Raw genomic sequence first — 16,600 nt, 5'->3', positions numbered from 1 at the left:
TTGAGGAAAGTAAAAAAAATCTGAGACATAGCTGATGCTTTTCACAAATCTGACCACCATGAAAGTTTTCTGTTCTGGTACTTACACTTGATGATCTTACACCAACGAATTACATTTCTTTTATGCAGTCTAATATACTGCCTTAAGATGTTGATTGTAAGCATGACTTAGATACCCCAGAGCTGTATGATTAGCCAACTGATTTATTTTTCACCTCACCGCATTGCTGAACTGAATGACTTCATGTGGCACCAGATTCCACCAACTGACAGTACCCTTCTGTAATCTTTGGTGGATTAAAGAATAGTTATTCTGATAACTCTTAAAATGCCCTGTACTTGCTAGCAGATACTCAGAATGCATTTCTAAGGTTGCCTGTATTCTCTCTCCTGATGATCCGTGTATCACAGCTTTAAAGTCCTGTGGTTACATCCAGCCTTATGAAGGCTTAAATGCTCACAGCAGCTTCAGATGAAGCTCCCATTCATTGTGTCTGTGTCACCGTTAACCCAACAGATCATTCTTTTTCTCTTTCAATCTAATTTGTGGTTGTGTGTTTTAGGTCTTGTTTTTATTTTATTAAGAGGTATAAGTGCTGTAAAGCTAAAGAAGGATCCTTCTGCTTGCCTTTAATGTCTTTTAATTGAAATGAGAAACTGATTATCCTAAACTATATTGTTTGCTAAAGGTGTGTAGTTTCACTAGTTAATTATGTCACCAGCACATCGCCGTGAGGGATGAAATGCTAATGGTATGCTACTGAAACTGGCACAGCGAGCATCTGCACATCTTCCCACTTCTCCAAGTCTGATACGATGCTGATGGACACAAAGCCAGATAGCTGGAGGAGGAAAGCAAAACAAATAGTTGCCATAGGTACCGGTGACCTCTAGAAGTTAATTGTTCTCATGTAACCCACCTTCTCCCCAAACAGGTTTTGAAAGAGTGTGAAATTTCAGGATGTTGTATTCTTCTCGTTTAGGAATGGGAGGGTGGGAGGTCTGCTTATTGATATTTGTGCTGAGCAGACATCTGACACTGGCTGGGCTGAGCACAGATACACCCTTAAGCTAAGAAGATACATGAGAATCCAGCCAGGTCCTTCACCTGAGGCACTTTAAGGGATCTGGTTATAAATGGAGAAAGAAAGGCACGATGACAAGGTAATGCTGCAATTAGGAAAAAAGAGAGTGGGCATTTCAAACTAGTCAAAACCAGACAAATTTATATTATTAATGAGAACCTTTCACCTCCAGGTCATTCTATCATGTGCCCTCGTGGAGTTGACTAAATGAGTTTTAGGAAGATTTGGAAAGAAAGAGGGAATAATTTTTTACTTTTTATTTTTTTTCCTGTTTGGGAAAAATAGACCTGACACATAAGCAACAGGTGTTTGCACACAGTCAGAAGGATAACCAAGTTACTGGAGCTGTACTCCCATGGGCGAAAAGAGTGAGAGATGGAGACGTTAGATTAGAGCTTTGACATTCCACTTGTCTGCACGCTCAGCTTCAAGGGAGGGAGTGCTTCATTTGTCCTTTCATTGTCTCCAGATGACCCTAAAGAATAGTTCCAGTAGACTGAAAACTCATCTATTTCTTCTCTGCTGAAACAAGCAGCTGCTGACACCCTTTGGTATCCAGGTGTGGGTGTAAAGGAAGGTGACAACACCTCTTGTAGATGTCGGTCAGACATTCCTTCTAGGGAAAAAAAACCAAAAAGAGTGTGTTGCCCAGAGTACTTCTGTCTTTTAGTGAGTAATCATCTATCAGTATTAGCTGTGCTTTATTTTCTCCTTCTTCCTCTTCCTTCCTATATCATGGTGAGATTTCCTGCACTCAGCATTTCTCTGCAACTGTGATGTATCTAACATCCAGCTCTGTTCCTGGAATTACTCTGCTAATACTGGAGAGCTTGTTTATCACTTGTGTGATGAAATGGGGTGCTTAGATCAAAATCTGCAGGAAAACATGCTGGTAGCCTCTCATGTTGCTAAACAGAGCAGACAAATCAAACTGACCGGAGCAATTAGTTTGCAACTAATAACCTTTATGCATCCCTAGGTGTTATTCACTGCTATATTTCAGCAGATCAGTCTTTCATTATTGCAGTCTGACATCTTGCTTTATACACAATGTATTTTTATTCTTAATTACTTTCCACAATCTTTATGTCAGCAGGTTAAGCTTTGGCAGAAAGTCTAGCTTCTGGCCCTGAGGAGAGGTTAGTCTTTGGGCAGGAAGGCTGTCTGAAACATGGAGACTTTCTTCCCCAATCTTAATAGTCCCTAATTTTTCAAAATCATACTGCAAGATAGGGGAAGAAATTACTTTAATAGATATTTATCCAGGTCCTGAGGCAGTTGTTATCTAATCAATATTAATTATTTACTAGAAACAGGTTTGTTTGTTTGGGTTTTTTTTTTTTTGCTGCAGTCATCATTATTTAATAATGTTTCACACTTCAGTCAAGTCAAGATGCACTTGGTGTTGTAGAAACATACGTAGTGCTGTTCCCATCTTCAGCCTCACTCTATGGCATGATCTCTAACAAGTGGGCTTGACAAGCAGGTAGGCAGAACAGCTGATGGGATGGAATAATGATAGAAATTGTATGGCTTAGGGCTGACTATCAGTGTAAAAATAGTGAATGAGGTGATGGTGTCCGAAAGCAATTTCATTTCCTAAGTCAGGCTGTGTCACAGAATGTTGCAACAATTCTGATTTTGACCAGAGGTTTCTTCCAGTTGGTATGAGTAGAGCAGGGGAAAGTACCAAGAAAACAGAGGAAAAAGACCAAGGAGTTGATTGAAGCTGGAAGTTCATCTCCACAAACAAAGCTGACCTGACGTAGGAGAGTGAACCAAAGAGATCAAGTCTGAGAAACTGCATGTTTGTGGTAAAAGGGGGAAGTACGTAAAGTTAAGTGATAGCAGTAAAATGATGTGGAAAAAGAAGCCAGTCTGCACAGTTCAATTGGAATTGATAATGATTGAAGTGTGACAGAAACTGGTGCAGACAGGCAGGTTGGTGTTAGCGTGCAGGAGCTAACAGAAAGGTTTTTGGTGAGAGTTTCCAAGCTCTTAAAAACTCTAAGAATCCTCAGCAATAGGGAGGATGGTGATGTGATCCACTCGTGTCTGATAAAAGCAAACAAAAAAAAGTAGCCTTTTGGCTTAAAAAAAGTCATTAGCCTGGTTTTCTCTGCATTGAGTCCTGGTTGAGTTCCTGATGAGGCTTCCTGATAGCAGGAGGTTGTAACCTGCATGTTCTTGTAGTCTCTTAATTGTTGCACATAAGTTTAAAAAAAAAAGGGGGGGAAAAGAAGCAAAAAGCTGTGCAGTGGTTGTTATGATATACGTATTGCAATAAAAGGTTATCTGGGTAACATCATTGTCATCTTGAACTTGTGTGTTCTACGAAGTTTGTCTCTTCATGCTAAAGAGAAATTGTGCTGCTGCAGAGCTATCAAGACTGTTATAAATCATTTAACTATGGCAAAATTCCATTGTCCTCTAGCAGTTTGGTAAAATAAACACTTAATTCATCTTTCTTTGTACAGTATAATACAAATTATCGTGCAACAGACAGTTATCTTAACAAGAACTACTGATAGTTACAGAGCTCCAGACATGAAGTTGTTGTAATTTGAACTGCTCTATTGAACCCTTTAAGAAGCCACAAACTGTATTTTATATGGTTTGATAGCAGAGAAGCAGAAATTCCGTTCTTTGTAAAGTCATCAAAACTGTCACAGGGCTATTTTTTAATACAGTTTTTCATCTGTTTCCAGTTACGTGGTGAACATAGGATTGATAGACAAGTTGTGCTGCTGTTTCCTGTCCGTTCAAGGCCCTGTTGATGAGAATCCAAAAATAGCAACTTTTCTACAAAATGCCACAGCGCTGTTGCATGGAATATGTCAGCTCTGCTTTGCTGTCAGTGGAAGGTAGGTACACTTGGTCTGTCACCTCTGTTATGTTCTCCAGGCAGCAGCCAGCAGAACCTTTAGCCAACACTGCATCTGTGGTAGTAAGCGAGCGCTGAGGTAAGGTTGTTAAGGGGCACCAGTCCTTAGTGACACAGTGAAGGCTGGTAGAGAAGCTCTGCTCACCCTTTCACCATAATTAGTTGCCTGCACTGAGTCTCAATTCTTGTAGATCGTTTATCAGAACTGCAAGCTGCATCCCTTCACTCATCATTACAAAGAGGGTTTTATCACTGCTGAACTTAAGCATACAGTACTAAGGACTTGAAGTATTTTACTATCAGCTGAAATCAACTCTTAATTGATTTTGTCTTTTAGATAGCCGAATTCAGTTCTTGTTCTTTAAGATACTGTTATCAGTAAGGGAATTATATTTATGTAAAGTATTATTGGATCTGTCAGGGGATTTTTCTAATGTAAAATGCTTATTTCTGCAACCTAACTGGGGCTGAGGGGGATGAGCATGTGGCATATCTCTTCTGGCAAATCCAGACTGCTCTGTCTGCATCCTCAGATGGCCCAAGTGTCAAAGTCAAAATTTCAGAGCTTCAGGGGCCACGTGCTAAAACCTACAGCCATTAGACTGCTGCGTGTTTCAGGGTAAGACAGTGCTGCCAGAACTTGACAGTGAATGCCTGAAGGGATGCTAATGTTGAAGAGCAAGAGTTAAGAAAACATAAATTAAGCAGGGCTGCAGGTGAGAGCTGTTGCTGGTAACTCCAGGACACACGGGCACATGGAAAAAGAACTGCAAGAAATATGAGCCCAAAGAGACCATCCCAACTTACTGAAATTTCCCTGTATGAAAGCTGCCAACTTGGCATTTTACATTCCAGGACAGCGCTGCCAAAAGTGAAACGTGTACTGAAAAAATTCACCTTTCTCTTAGTGGAATAATGATTCTAGCTGTGAGTCGGAGTAATATTATATGTGCCATCTCTGAAGCGGGCGTATGTCTCACCCAACACACAAAAGATATTTGCTCCCAAAGTAATGAAGTATTGTGCTATGCAAGTACTTCTGTGTTCTGTAGCAAAATATGAATTTTGGAGAGTTGAGCATTTTTCTTCAGTCACACCGAGAAGTATCTGATCTTATAAACAGCAGTGCTGGTGAGTTTATCCAAAGGTGCTGATTGTTGTCAGTTTTCTTGTTAGATTGTTCCTTTGAGCATGAAAAGAAATGAGAGAAATGAACTTGCGGATTCTGAAACTGCTGTCTTTCACTTTGAGATAAAAGTTATGCTATAACTGATCAGACAGGCAGTTTAAATGCCTTTAGTCACCTCAGCATGCTCCTGTTGAAGAACAGAATGCAGTGTGATTCTGCCATGTTACATAACGTGCACAAGGAGTCCCTTAATATTCAAGGTGATTTTAATGGAAAAAGCTGCCGCCAAACACACATCAAGATGGCAGAAACAGAGTTCAAATTTATTGAATTCTTAAATATGTCACAATGCTGTAATACATTTTGTGTGATACGTGATCTGCAGCACTAAAGGCAGCCTCTCTTTGTGAGAAATACAGATGGCTCTTTCATTTGTGCTAACCAGCAGTAGGAAGCAGGGCGTCCTGTTCTGTCAGAATCCAGTATTCCTGATTCTCCATGCCTAAGCACCAAACTAACCACCCTGTTCTTAATGCATTTGGAGTTTTTATCCAGAGGAAAAAAAAGGAAAATCTGGTAAGTAGTATCACTTCTGTATCACTGTAGCACAGAAAGTTTTGAAGAACAGGTATTAGTGTTCCAGGCTTTCCCCATTGTTGCAAGAGCAATTTGAGATTCATCTCCTAAAGGGATTTCTCGAGGTAAGGAACTTAATGGAGCCCCTTGATGATGATGGTGGAAGCATGTTGCTTATTTTGTTTTTCTGATAAAAACAGCAGCCTGTGTTGGTTCTTACATAAAATGTGATTCTGTGCTCAATGCGTTAGGCTGTATGTGCTCTTCGTGCTGCATGCAGTTTTTAGAGTGGGCACAGTGGGAAGCTGGCAGGACTTGGTCATAAGGAAGGTGCTTGAACCAGGACCACCAGGATGTCAAATCTTCCACAGCCCTGCAGCAATGAAATCCTTCGTGAGCTGGAACTCATGAGCTGGCCAAATGCTGGGTAGCCTTCCTTGCTGGGTTCAGACAGCACCAGGCTGCTGGAAGGGTCCCTGCTGCAGCTCTAACCAGGGCTATTCCCAGAGGGCTAGAAGTTGAACACTGTAACATGTTCTAAACAATTAACAGAGCCTGTCCTCAGGATATGAAGTGCACATTTCTGGAGCTCAGATGTAGGAAGTGCTGTTAATGTGGACTTTCCTGTCTTCTCTACAGGACTTACTTCAAAACCATCCACAATTGAGCAAGATGTTTCTAAACCAAACTCTAAATCTAGACCCGGTGTTTGCTTGGATACTGGCTTTGTAGCAAGCTGTTCTGTCAGGGCCCACCTGCAGATCTTGATCAGGACCTTTGTGACAGGCAGTCCTCCTCCTTATTTTAAAGGAATCAGGACCTTCACTGTTCTGTTTCTCTCTCCATTAATTCATGGAGATCTCCATGTTGGATTGGTTTTAGGAAACATTACATCAATAACAGTGATTGGAGAATATCTTCAAATTGCAGATATGTATGTCAGCATGAAATGTTAAACATTGAATGAAGTAAAAGATAAAATGTTGAGACATAAGCTACAATACATTTTTATTTGCCTGGTAGACTTTAAAAAAAAATAATTCAAAATCATGGTGTAAGATACAGTAAAGGAAAATCTTAGTAATGTAGAAACATAAAAGTGCAGGATTCTCAATTTTAGCATCATAAAAAGTTATTGAAATGAGGGAATCCATTCTGAACGTATGTTATAAGCTCGTAGTAAGAGGAGGATTTTCTTTTCATTTGTGGTCAAGGTCTTTAAAAAGATTTAACTTTTATATTGATCTTTTCAAGCGTGAATTTTTGGTACTGACTTATAAATGCTAGAGTGACTCTTTCAGCTGAAGTTTTGCAGTGAGTTTGATGGTGTTTTCTAAACACTGTAGTGTGTATAGAAGATCACTTATTGAAAACATTAGTAACTTTGAACCCAAGGGAGCCTTGTTTTGATAACTATTGAAGGTGTATGAGAGATGAAAATAAGGCATTGTCTCTCAGTATCGTGAAAGTGCAGCATGTCTGGTTAGCAATATCTGTTTGCTGAGCAAAAGATAAACATTACATTTGACACTAAGACTTAAAAATTGTGGCCATGATGATGCTTAGCTCTTTTCTGCTTACCATTAAGAATAAAGAAAGATGTCTTTATTAAAATGAAGCTGAGCAAAACATTAAGTTGACTGAATGCATAGTAAGAGTGGTATGTGTAGACTTTCAGATCTGCCTTGCAGTCTGTGTTCAATTGCAGATGAACAGTAGCAGTGGTTAGGATGGTGGCCTTGTGTCCTAGAGGAGTTCTTCATTGTACCTCTGCACTACTAGGCTTATATGTGGGTCCTGAGTCCTGCATACACACATGGTAGCATGCTTGCTTTGTCAGTATAGCAGTAAACAAGCAGAGAACATGGGGAACATGAACAAAAATATTGCCATGCTGGCCTGGCTGACCATTCCCAAAAAATTGGAGCGAAAACTGAGCAGCAGAGTATGTTGTAGGTCTTTCCCCTCATAGCAAGGGTCTTGTTTATGTTCTGTCCCTTCCTGTACTCCCAGCCTTCATCAGATTTTACCCCTCCTTCCCCTGAAAATGACTGGAAATAAGACTTGTGTCCCAGCTGTTCAGTTTTTACTCTGGAGGACTGTTGCCAATGTCTCCTTTCACCTGTGGCCATCAGTAATATGTGCTGACACTTCCACCCAGGGCATTGTGTTGCTGTGGTACGTGATGCTGCACACTGGTAAGGCAGAAATCACAATCAAGTCAAGAATTCATGGAACTACCAGTAGACAGACTGACCTGTTGTGTGAGAGCTCTTAATGAAACAGTAAGCTACAGATTGAATGCAAACAACAGCAGAAAAATAGCAGCAGTGGCTGAGTGTAAGGGTCAATCCATAATAATAATAACTACTGCGAGGGAATGCTCTCTCTAAGAGCAGCACAGCAAGCTGACAGTAACAGACACCATGAGGGCAATGAATTGTGCATGGAGAGATCCTCAAATCAAGAAGCTTCCTGGGATGGCAACTTGGACCAAGTTCTGCCACTTTCATGGCACAGCCAACGCGTACAAGCTCCCTAAGCAGCACAGCAAAATGGCATGTCTTAGCAACGCAGTAGCAAAGTTGTTAGCATCGTGTGCTATCCCAGAGCAGTGCTGAGGTGCATCTAAATCCAAGGCAGCAGCTGATGGATCTGGTGTACGAGCTGCGGCAGCAGAAAGCTGCAGATATATAGGGCTTGGTCCAGGAACACAGCGACTGTCACGTCACAGACATGCAAGGAAGTGGGCTAGTTTCTTTCCAGTTTTATTACAGTAATTAAGATAATGCTTGTTTTGGCTGCTGGATAGCAAATCATATGCAAGTCTGTTTGAATTCTGGGTGTGCTTCTCACTGCTTCCAGCAGACAGCAAATGCAGCAAGGACTGCAAACTAATTGAAATTTCTTCTGGAAATTACTGCAGACTTTCAGACCACCTATTGAACAACGCAATGATTTGTGGCTTGATAATGGGATTTATAATAAGGTTTGGCAGGTGCTAAGTCCTCCTTATAGCTATTTTATTATTGTTTTGCCTCTTTTTTTGACGTTTCTCTCTCAGTAATAGAATGTAGAAGGAGAAAGTACAGATGATGGTTTTTAAATCCTAATATTAGAAAAAACAAACATATTCTAAGCCTCTTGAAAACTCATGTTTCCATTTGGCTCCCTGTTTTTAATCAGGAGTATATATTTCAAATATACAAACATTATAATGTATACCCTTAGAGGGGCTTGTCTGCTTGTTAGCTCAGTCCGTTTTTAAAACAATATATTTTCAGATATAAACAGTTTGCTCATATTGAAGTTTGGAGAAGTTGTAGTTTTATACTTGCTCTGCAGAGTCTGCTGTTTCTCATCAAGCTGCATTAAATTCCTGTTTTTAATAAATAGTGGTGTACTTTAAGCAGTGCAGTACCACTGTTTAATATCTCTTTGCTGGGATGCATATATCCATGCTTTTTAATTCTTAAACCTTTTTTGTAAATCGTGAACCCTCTGCCAATGGGGGAGAAGTCTCTTGTGGCAGAATCTGATAATCGTAATGGCAGCCCATCATGAAACGTCCTGCACTTAATTTTTGTTGTATTTTTGCCTTTATTTTACTCCCACAGGTTGTTAGACCCTAATATAAATATTTGCCTGTTTTTTCTGTGCTAAATATAGAGACTTGGTAAAAGTTTGGAAGCCTTTCCTTTCCCTTTCCCCAGCCTAGAATAGCCAGTGGAAAAGAATAAAAAAAACAAAAGAAAGAAAAGAAAAAGGAAAAAAAAAGTCCTGTAAGTCTTCCCTTTGGTGAGCAACTGGGGGGGGCTGTCCATTCTGCTTTACTTTGGCAGCCCTTAGCAACACGGTTAACGTGTGGGCTTCTTTAAATAGGATAATCAAAAGGAGATGCCTCCGTAGGACTCACAGCTTTAGTTACATACAGACTTCAGTTTCCTGTGTGACAGAGTCCCCTCTTACTGCTGTGGGTTTTGTTTGTTTCCCTTCCTCTCGGCCTGTAAGCTGCCAGTTATCAGAGCTTTCCTTGGGCTTACATTTGAGGTGGACTAAAAGGGTTTTTAAAATCTGCTAAACGTATGGAATCCGCTGTTTTATGGGCTTGACCAGAGCAGCTCAAAGCAGCACACACAAAGCTTCGCCTTCCATTTTCCCACATCTCACATGTGTTTTTTTCTGCTTTAAAGCCCGCAACCGGTATGAATAACGTCTTTTACCTTTTTATTGTAAACATTTAGGCTTAAAGTGATTATAACTGACAGTTAAAACCAACAGGAGCCGGTAGCCTGTTCATACACAAATTAACTGTAATACAGGCAAAATCAAAAATAAACATTTTCAACAGTTCCTTCAGCCCACCAAACCTCACAGACAAAATGACTTTTTTTAACAGCTTTGTCCTGCGGTGGGACTGTGAAATCCTTGGTCTCTTCTGGGGGGGTAGGGGGGCGAAAAAAAGAGAGCGTGCATTTCAAGTCATTTTTACAATTGACTTTTTTATGTATATTTTGATTCATTCACTGCTCAAAATGGCAAAAGGATTTCATCCAGCTCTATAAGCTTTCTCATATGGAGTTGTTTAAATGTAATGATGGAGTGTGAGCTGAAAGCAAGCTAACTTTAACCTTGGGTAGAATCAGACATCCTCCTCGTTGCACAGAGTCACAAAAAGCTGCGGGAGGTGTCATGTACAGCAATGAATTTGGGGCTGTCGTTTGAACACGACTGTTTTTCAGCTGATAGTTTTTCTGTTTGCTACGGTGGTTGAAGCTAAGATGGAAATAAAATACTGGTTGCAGAGGGAGCCGTGCTCATGTGATGCTGTGGAAACAAACAGCCTGCCTGTTGCAGCGGTTGGCACGCTCTGGCTGCCGAGTGCATAGTTGGGCAGCCAGCAGTGCCTCTTGGTGGGCAGCAGCGAGCAGCTCAGACACAGCACACGTCCTGGGAGTGCACGGAGGTGGCCCTGAGCTGCTGACTGCCCTCCTGGTGCAGCAGGCCTGCTGCCTGTTCCCCGCTGCTCGCTGCAGTCTGGTGCACTCACCTGAGGACCCTGCAGCTTCCAGCGGTGGAAGAAGGAGTTTCACGTTGTAAGTTGCTGTGCAGCGTGGCTCCACCCAAAGCAAACTTAGAGCTCCAGGACTTTTCCTTTTTTTCTTTCTTCTTTGTGCCATTCTTTGCAGCATAGATGCTAGGACTGTTGAGTGTTACAAACCACAAGCCATTTGTGCTTCTTTTGCAGGAGGTAAGTGACATTAAATCATTATTTTAATCATTTGACTGTACTTTACGCTGTGTTTTGAATGTTATTGAATGTATCCCGAGCAAATGCTGTGCCAGGGCCTTCTGAAGCACTGCTGTGGCTGGGTTTGTGGCAGAGCCCCTTTAGGATCCTTGTGAGTCTGAGTTGGTTGTTCAAGGCAGCCAGTGTTAAATAGTCATACCAGTTTTGGAAACTGGCATGAACTCAGCTGCACAGAGCTCTAGCTGAGGTCTGCAGTGGTCAGGGTGGTGGTGCTGAGTGGCAAAGGTGGAGCACCCACGTAGCACCCAGGTGCTGATGGGAGGGCAGATGTGGTACCTCCTTGTGTTCTTTATCTTACCTGAAGATCTGGTTGCTTCTTTCAGACACTGTGAAGAGTGATTTGATGGGATGTTTGCACAGCATAGGTACCGCTGAAGTAGGACTGGGACACGAATGAAATCTTGGCATATCAGCAGAGAATGCTGCACGTGAAGCTTTTCAGTAACATCAGCCATGCACAGACTGCAAATAGGAAGTCATTTAGAAGAAATGGTACCCCTGCATGCTTATTTCTGATAAAATCTTTCCCTATGCAGGTGACCTAACTGATACAGTGATAGCATTCATCTGAGGTAACTGCTTTCTAAATGTGGAGCTATAAGACAGCAGTGATGAAAGCAGATGTGTGCCAGCAGAGTGAGCTGTGCACAGCCAGGCTGTTCACTCAGGTTGGTGTACAGACAGATATGAGCTGCTTCTGAGACAAGTACTGAAAAGGCTGCATTGAGCTCTTTTGGTCAAGGAAAGCTTGCTGATCCTGGTCAGCAGGAGTGCTCTGAGGGTCCAGTCCAGTCCTTTCTGTGGTAACCCAAGCTCTTGTCTTCAGAGTTACACATGGTTTTAGATAGATCTTCTTTCCAGCTTGTCTCTTATTCTCTGTTCTCCCTTTTCCTTTTCTTTTGGTTTTTATAAAAGGGAAAGATACCCTCACCTAGTTTGCCCTTTTATCTTTTAATATGTATCATATCGCCTGTGGTATTTTCCCTTAATAACAGAAAAAAAGAAAATAGTTGGTTCTGATATTGACATTTCTTTTCCCTTTTCCTTTTTCTCTTTTATTTTCTTTAAGATGCAAACGCAGTGTATCAGGTAAAGATAGAAGCTTGGTGCACCATATATTCAGCGTCACTGCTTGTTGTATTCCAGTGTTTCCTGTGAATACTTAAACAGACCTATTGTGCTTCCACAGTGAAGTTCAGCTGGTTCACATGATAGTTCAGATTAGGACTTTAATTATGTATCTTCTTCTCTAAAAGGTATTCAAGACCCATCTGGACACCTACCTGTGTGAGCTGCTGCAGGGAACCTGCATTATTAGTAGAGGCTGGACTTGATGATGGTCCCTTCCAACCCCTGCAGTTCTGTGATTTTATGAAACCTTGTGAAACCTTGTTGGATTATTTTGTGTGCTTTTTGTATTTGCATTTAACGTCCAAAGTAGCAATAGTCTTAGATTTCACTACTTGTGACTTCCTTGCATCAAGCGTTTCAGACTTCTGTCTTGCTCCCATACAGTCTTCCATAACAGCATCTGATGGAAATAAGTAGCAGTGTTTTGCTTAACTGCTCAACCACTCCATTCTCAGATTCCTGCAGAACGATTTGATTAAGATTGTCTGGTCCGGATAACTGCTTTTGCTTCATCAGCAGCATGTCTGCTGCCATGCCCACCGCCCGTTCCCAAGGCAGGAGAGGCACGGGCTGTGCTCCCACCTCTCTGTGGGGAGAGGAAGGATGGCCGTGGGCTGCTGACGGGGCGGCCTGCGTGGATCCCCCAGAAGCGCCCCCAGCTCTCTGACCTGAGAGCTGGCCGACTTCTGCATGGTCTCTCATTGGCATCATCAGCCCAGTTTGGAAACAAAGACACCAGGATGTGGAGAAGGATATTTAAAGAGTATAGCAGCGCTGTAATTAAGGAGAGCAAGAGACCGTGCCCGGATTATTGAAATAATGTTGTGGAAATATTGTGGATTCTTGACATGTTAGACATCGGGCTATTTTCCTTTTTAGCAGTTTGCTTGTGCTCGAACATTTCCCTTAGAGCTGCTTCACCCTGGGCAAGTGTGTGCTGCTCCTCTTTTCAGACGGTTTAATGTTTCTTTGACAGATCTTGGAACATATTTGACAGTACGCGTCAGGATCCCACAGGGCTAACGGCGGTTCTTCAGGCTACGGATCTGGTTGGAGTCTTGCATATGCTGTACTGTGTTCTTTTCCACGGCACAATTTCAGATCCAAACACAGCCAGTCCTAAAGACAGCTATGCAGAGAACACAATCCAGGTTGCCATTCAGAGTTTACGTTTCTTCAATAGCTTTGCGGTTCTTGATCTGCCTGCTTTCCAGGTAACAGATGTTTTACAGCTTTTGCTTTGTGTGAAAATATTAATGATTGTGTGTGTTTTGGGGCTGACATCCATCTCCAGGGTCTTAGTTATTTTGTGAATTGTCTGTTTTATTGTGCACAAAATTATTTCTACCCTGTGGCTAATAGGTGTAACCAAAGTGCGAAAGTTTGCAATACATGAAATGCTGAATCCAATCCATTACTATTTGTATTCATAAAAAGGAAAGCTTATTCTGCAGGATAATATTTTGCTTTTGGAGGTCTTCTTTTGGAAAAAAATAAAAAAAAAAAAAAATTTATATATATAATACTATATATATTTATTAAAATTTCATTCAAGAGCAAGAAGTAAATCCTTCTGATGAGAAGGGGCTTGTATTATAACCATAATTCTCATTTCTGAGTGCTTTCAGTGGCTGCTTGCACTGTATATCTCAAGCTGAAAATCACTTAATATCTAAACTTTTTTCTCAAAGCAATGTTTTATTGACAAAAAATGGAAACTTTATCTTTTCATAATTTATTATTCATTGAAATTAAGAGTCTTTTCTTACCTATTACCGGTACAGGAGTCATTTAGCCATACTAAGAATCCATAAAATACTTCTCAGATGAATCGGCAGAGCTTTTATTTTGTTAATACAAAGCACCTGGCAGAAAGCATTGCTTTGCTAAACACAATAACATCATTCTCATACCATTCATCAGACAGGTTTCTGTTTCATTCGTTGTGTAATCTGTGTATAGGCTGCACCATAACCTTCATCTGAAATGTGTTAAAACCAGGAAGAGCTTTGGAGGAGTAGAGAATTTTGTGCCTCCTTCCTTACGTATTTCTAATTTTTAGTCCATTTAGCAGCAAGCTTACATTTTACTGCATACATCTGTATAGTTGCAGCTGAGGGATCCATGTAGTCAGTAGTTTTTCTTTTATGGGACACAAACTGTTTATTGGAGTTCAATGTGAAACAACTCTTACGTGCACCATTAACTCCCATTTCTTTCTGTAAATCAAAGCAGCTCATTTGTACAGCAGGCCCAGTAGCTCTTGGTTTGGGATGGAAGGTTTGTTTGTTGCTGCATAACAATGTCATAGGAAGCAAACCAGTGTGAGTGATTTCCTTCAGTGCATTGATGCAGGCGCGCACCCAGGGAAGTTCATGCTGAGCTGTCGCGTGGCACAGTGGGCACACATGTAGTCTCAGCAGCCATCCCTTCCTCTGTAGTAACAGGGTTTGTTTCTGTAGCATTAATACTCTGTACACCTGAGGCCAATTAGTGCCTGTCCCGACCCTGTGGGCAGGAGCAGACAGCGGAGGGAAGGAGCGTAGCTCATGCAGTCAGATTGTTATCTTGAAGGAGTAGTTTTATCGTGTAATAGTAGGGCCATAGAATGGGGTTTTCTGATGAATAGAAGAGCTCTGGTATTCTTGAGTTTGTATTAGCACAGATGGCTCGTGGGTATATATTTAATTTAATTTGACAGTCTAAACAATTGAAAGATGGTAGTGAGAAACAACACAGGATCCCGAGCTGATATTAATTCTGGCTAAAAAGGAAGCATAGTTTCCTTGAAAAATTAGTTTAACTTCTATACACAAACTCAGGTGCCCTTTGACCCGTTGTTATCGGCGAGGGTTTAGCCCAGAGTGCCAGGTCACAGCATGCATGGACTGCCCTAACTGAAGAAGGGTGCCATATGAACGTGGCATTTACATGGTGGTGGTAAGCAGTTGTGGGGTAGGATTTGAAAATACGCTGAGCTCGGGAGATGCGTGAGCTTCAAGATGGAGAAACAGCCGCAGCTGAGCCTGGCTTAATTCTCAAGGATTCTGCTTTTCCTGGGTAGAGATTTTCAGTGTGCCGAAACTAAACTATACTGCAGACTGGGATTTATGGAGGTGCAGTTAATGCAGACTGCAAGATACGAAAAGAAGAAAACTCCCAAATGAAAGAAATTTTCTCACAGGCCTGCATTGCTATTTCATTAGAGTTAGTAGACTGTCATGCTCATTCTTTGTGCTTTAGTTTTCCCCTTTGACCTTGTGTCGTTCTGTCTGTTTGACATGTTTATTAAATAGAGGCTGTAGGCTGTGCAGATAAAATCTAATTCAGAATCTCCACATTACAGCAATTTGACTACTTTTTAAAAGTACCCCAAAAAGCTGTGCAGCTGAGTGTTCTCTTCTTTTGGATGTTTCTAACTTTTTTCATGTTTGCAAACTAATTACATATTAATCTTTGTATTCCATTCAGAGTAGGAGTTATTAATGCAAAATGCATTTTGCTCTTCTGCAAAAATGATGTGATTTCTTTTGCTGCTTACTAGGAAATATCATTAGCATTAAGTTTTCCTGGAACGTATAATGTAAGTCAAATGGAACAGTCGACTTAATGCTACACTGCATGTCAACTAGGCAGAATCCAGTTTTCCTGTGTCCCTTCAGAGTTTGAATTTACTCTCATTTGTCTGGCTTTCAATGTTACAGTTCAGTTGTAAGTGCAAGCTACTGAATGAAACAAGAGATCCGATTCCATCCTCTGAAAAACCTCATTGCAGCCAAAAATGCAGTCAGTACTTTCTCCCAAATTTATGTCACTGATGCATTGTGATGCGTGTAATTTCTATAACACACTGCTGGGCTGTAACTTCTGTTTCTTTACCTTTCTTTCAGTCTATCGTAGGTGCTGAAGGACTGTCCCTTGCCTTCCGCCATATTATCAGCTCGTTGCTGTGGTACTGTTCCCAGCATACCTGTGAAGGATTGCTACATGAAGTCATTATTTGTGTGGGCTATTTTACTGTAAACAACACAGATAACCAGGTAAGGCAAATGGAAAATGGGATCAGAAGTTATCAAGTGTGTGTTTAGCCACGGATCCCTCAAAAATAACAAACCTCTTCAACACTGTTTTGAAGAGTTGGGATTCCTGTGAACACAAATGTGTGCATTTAGAAAATATTAGCTGAAGTTACATGTTAGGAAAAATACTGCAGTTTTATCATGGCCATGAGCAAGTTCGGTGTTCTTACACAGACAACAATGGGGACCTCGTGTTGATCATAATTAAACTCACTCTCTGCCAAGATACACTTAGCAAATATTTTTAATTCCAAGTTAACTTCTTGTCAGCTTGATTGGGCAGCTGTGGTGCCCAAGAACAACCTTGAAAAGACAGCAAAGCAAGTCTGCCATGAAGGCATGTCCTCAAAAACCCAGAGAGCTCTTCTAAATGTAAGCCTTCTTGTGTCTTTCCAGAAGTAAAGCA

General features: G+C 41.1%; 1 protein-coding gene across 3 annotated transcripts in view; it reads left to right on the top strand.

Moving 5' to 3' along the window:
• The window catches only part of SCAPER (S-phase cyclin A associated protein in the ER), a 143,439-nt gene that overhangs the window by 108,558 nt on the left and 18,281 nt on the right, over positions 1-16,600 (top strand). For all 3 annotated transcript variants that reach the window (XM_048955654.1, XM_048955655.1, XM_048955658.1), the window contains 3 exons: positions 3,793-3,948; positions 13,092-13,329; positions 16,006-16,155. In XM_048955654.1, coding sequence (XP_048811611.1) covers positions 3,793-3,948; positions 13,092-13,329; positions 16,006-16,155 — 544 coding nt within the window. The remainder of the gene's footprint in view (positions 1-3,792; positions 3,949-13,091; positions 13,330-16,005; positions 16,156-16,600) is intronic.

The sequence above is a fragment of the Lagopus muta genome, chromosome 10 (assembly GCF_023343835.1).
Source record: "Lagopus muta isolate bLagMut1 chromosome 10, bLagMut1 primary, whole genome shotgun sequence".
Classification (NCBI taxonomy): domain Eukaryota; kingdom Metazoa; phylum Chordata; class Aves; order Galliformes; family Phasianidae; genus Lagopus; species Lagopus muta.
This window is presented reverse-complemented; position numbering and strand designations above follow the sequence as displayed.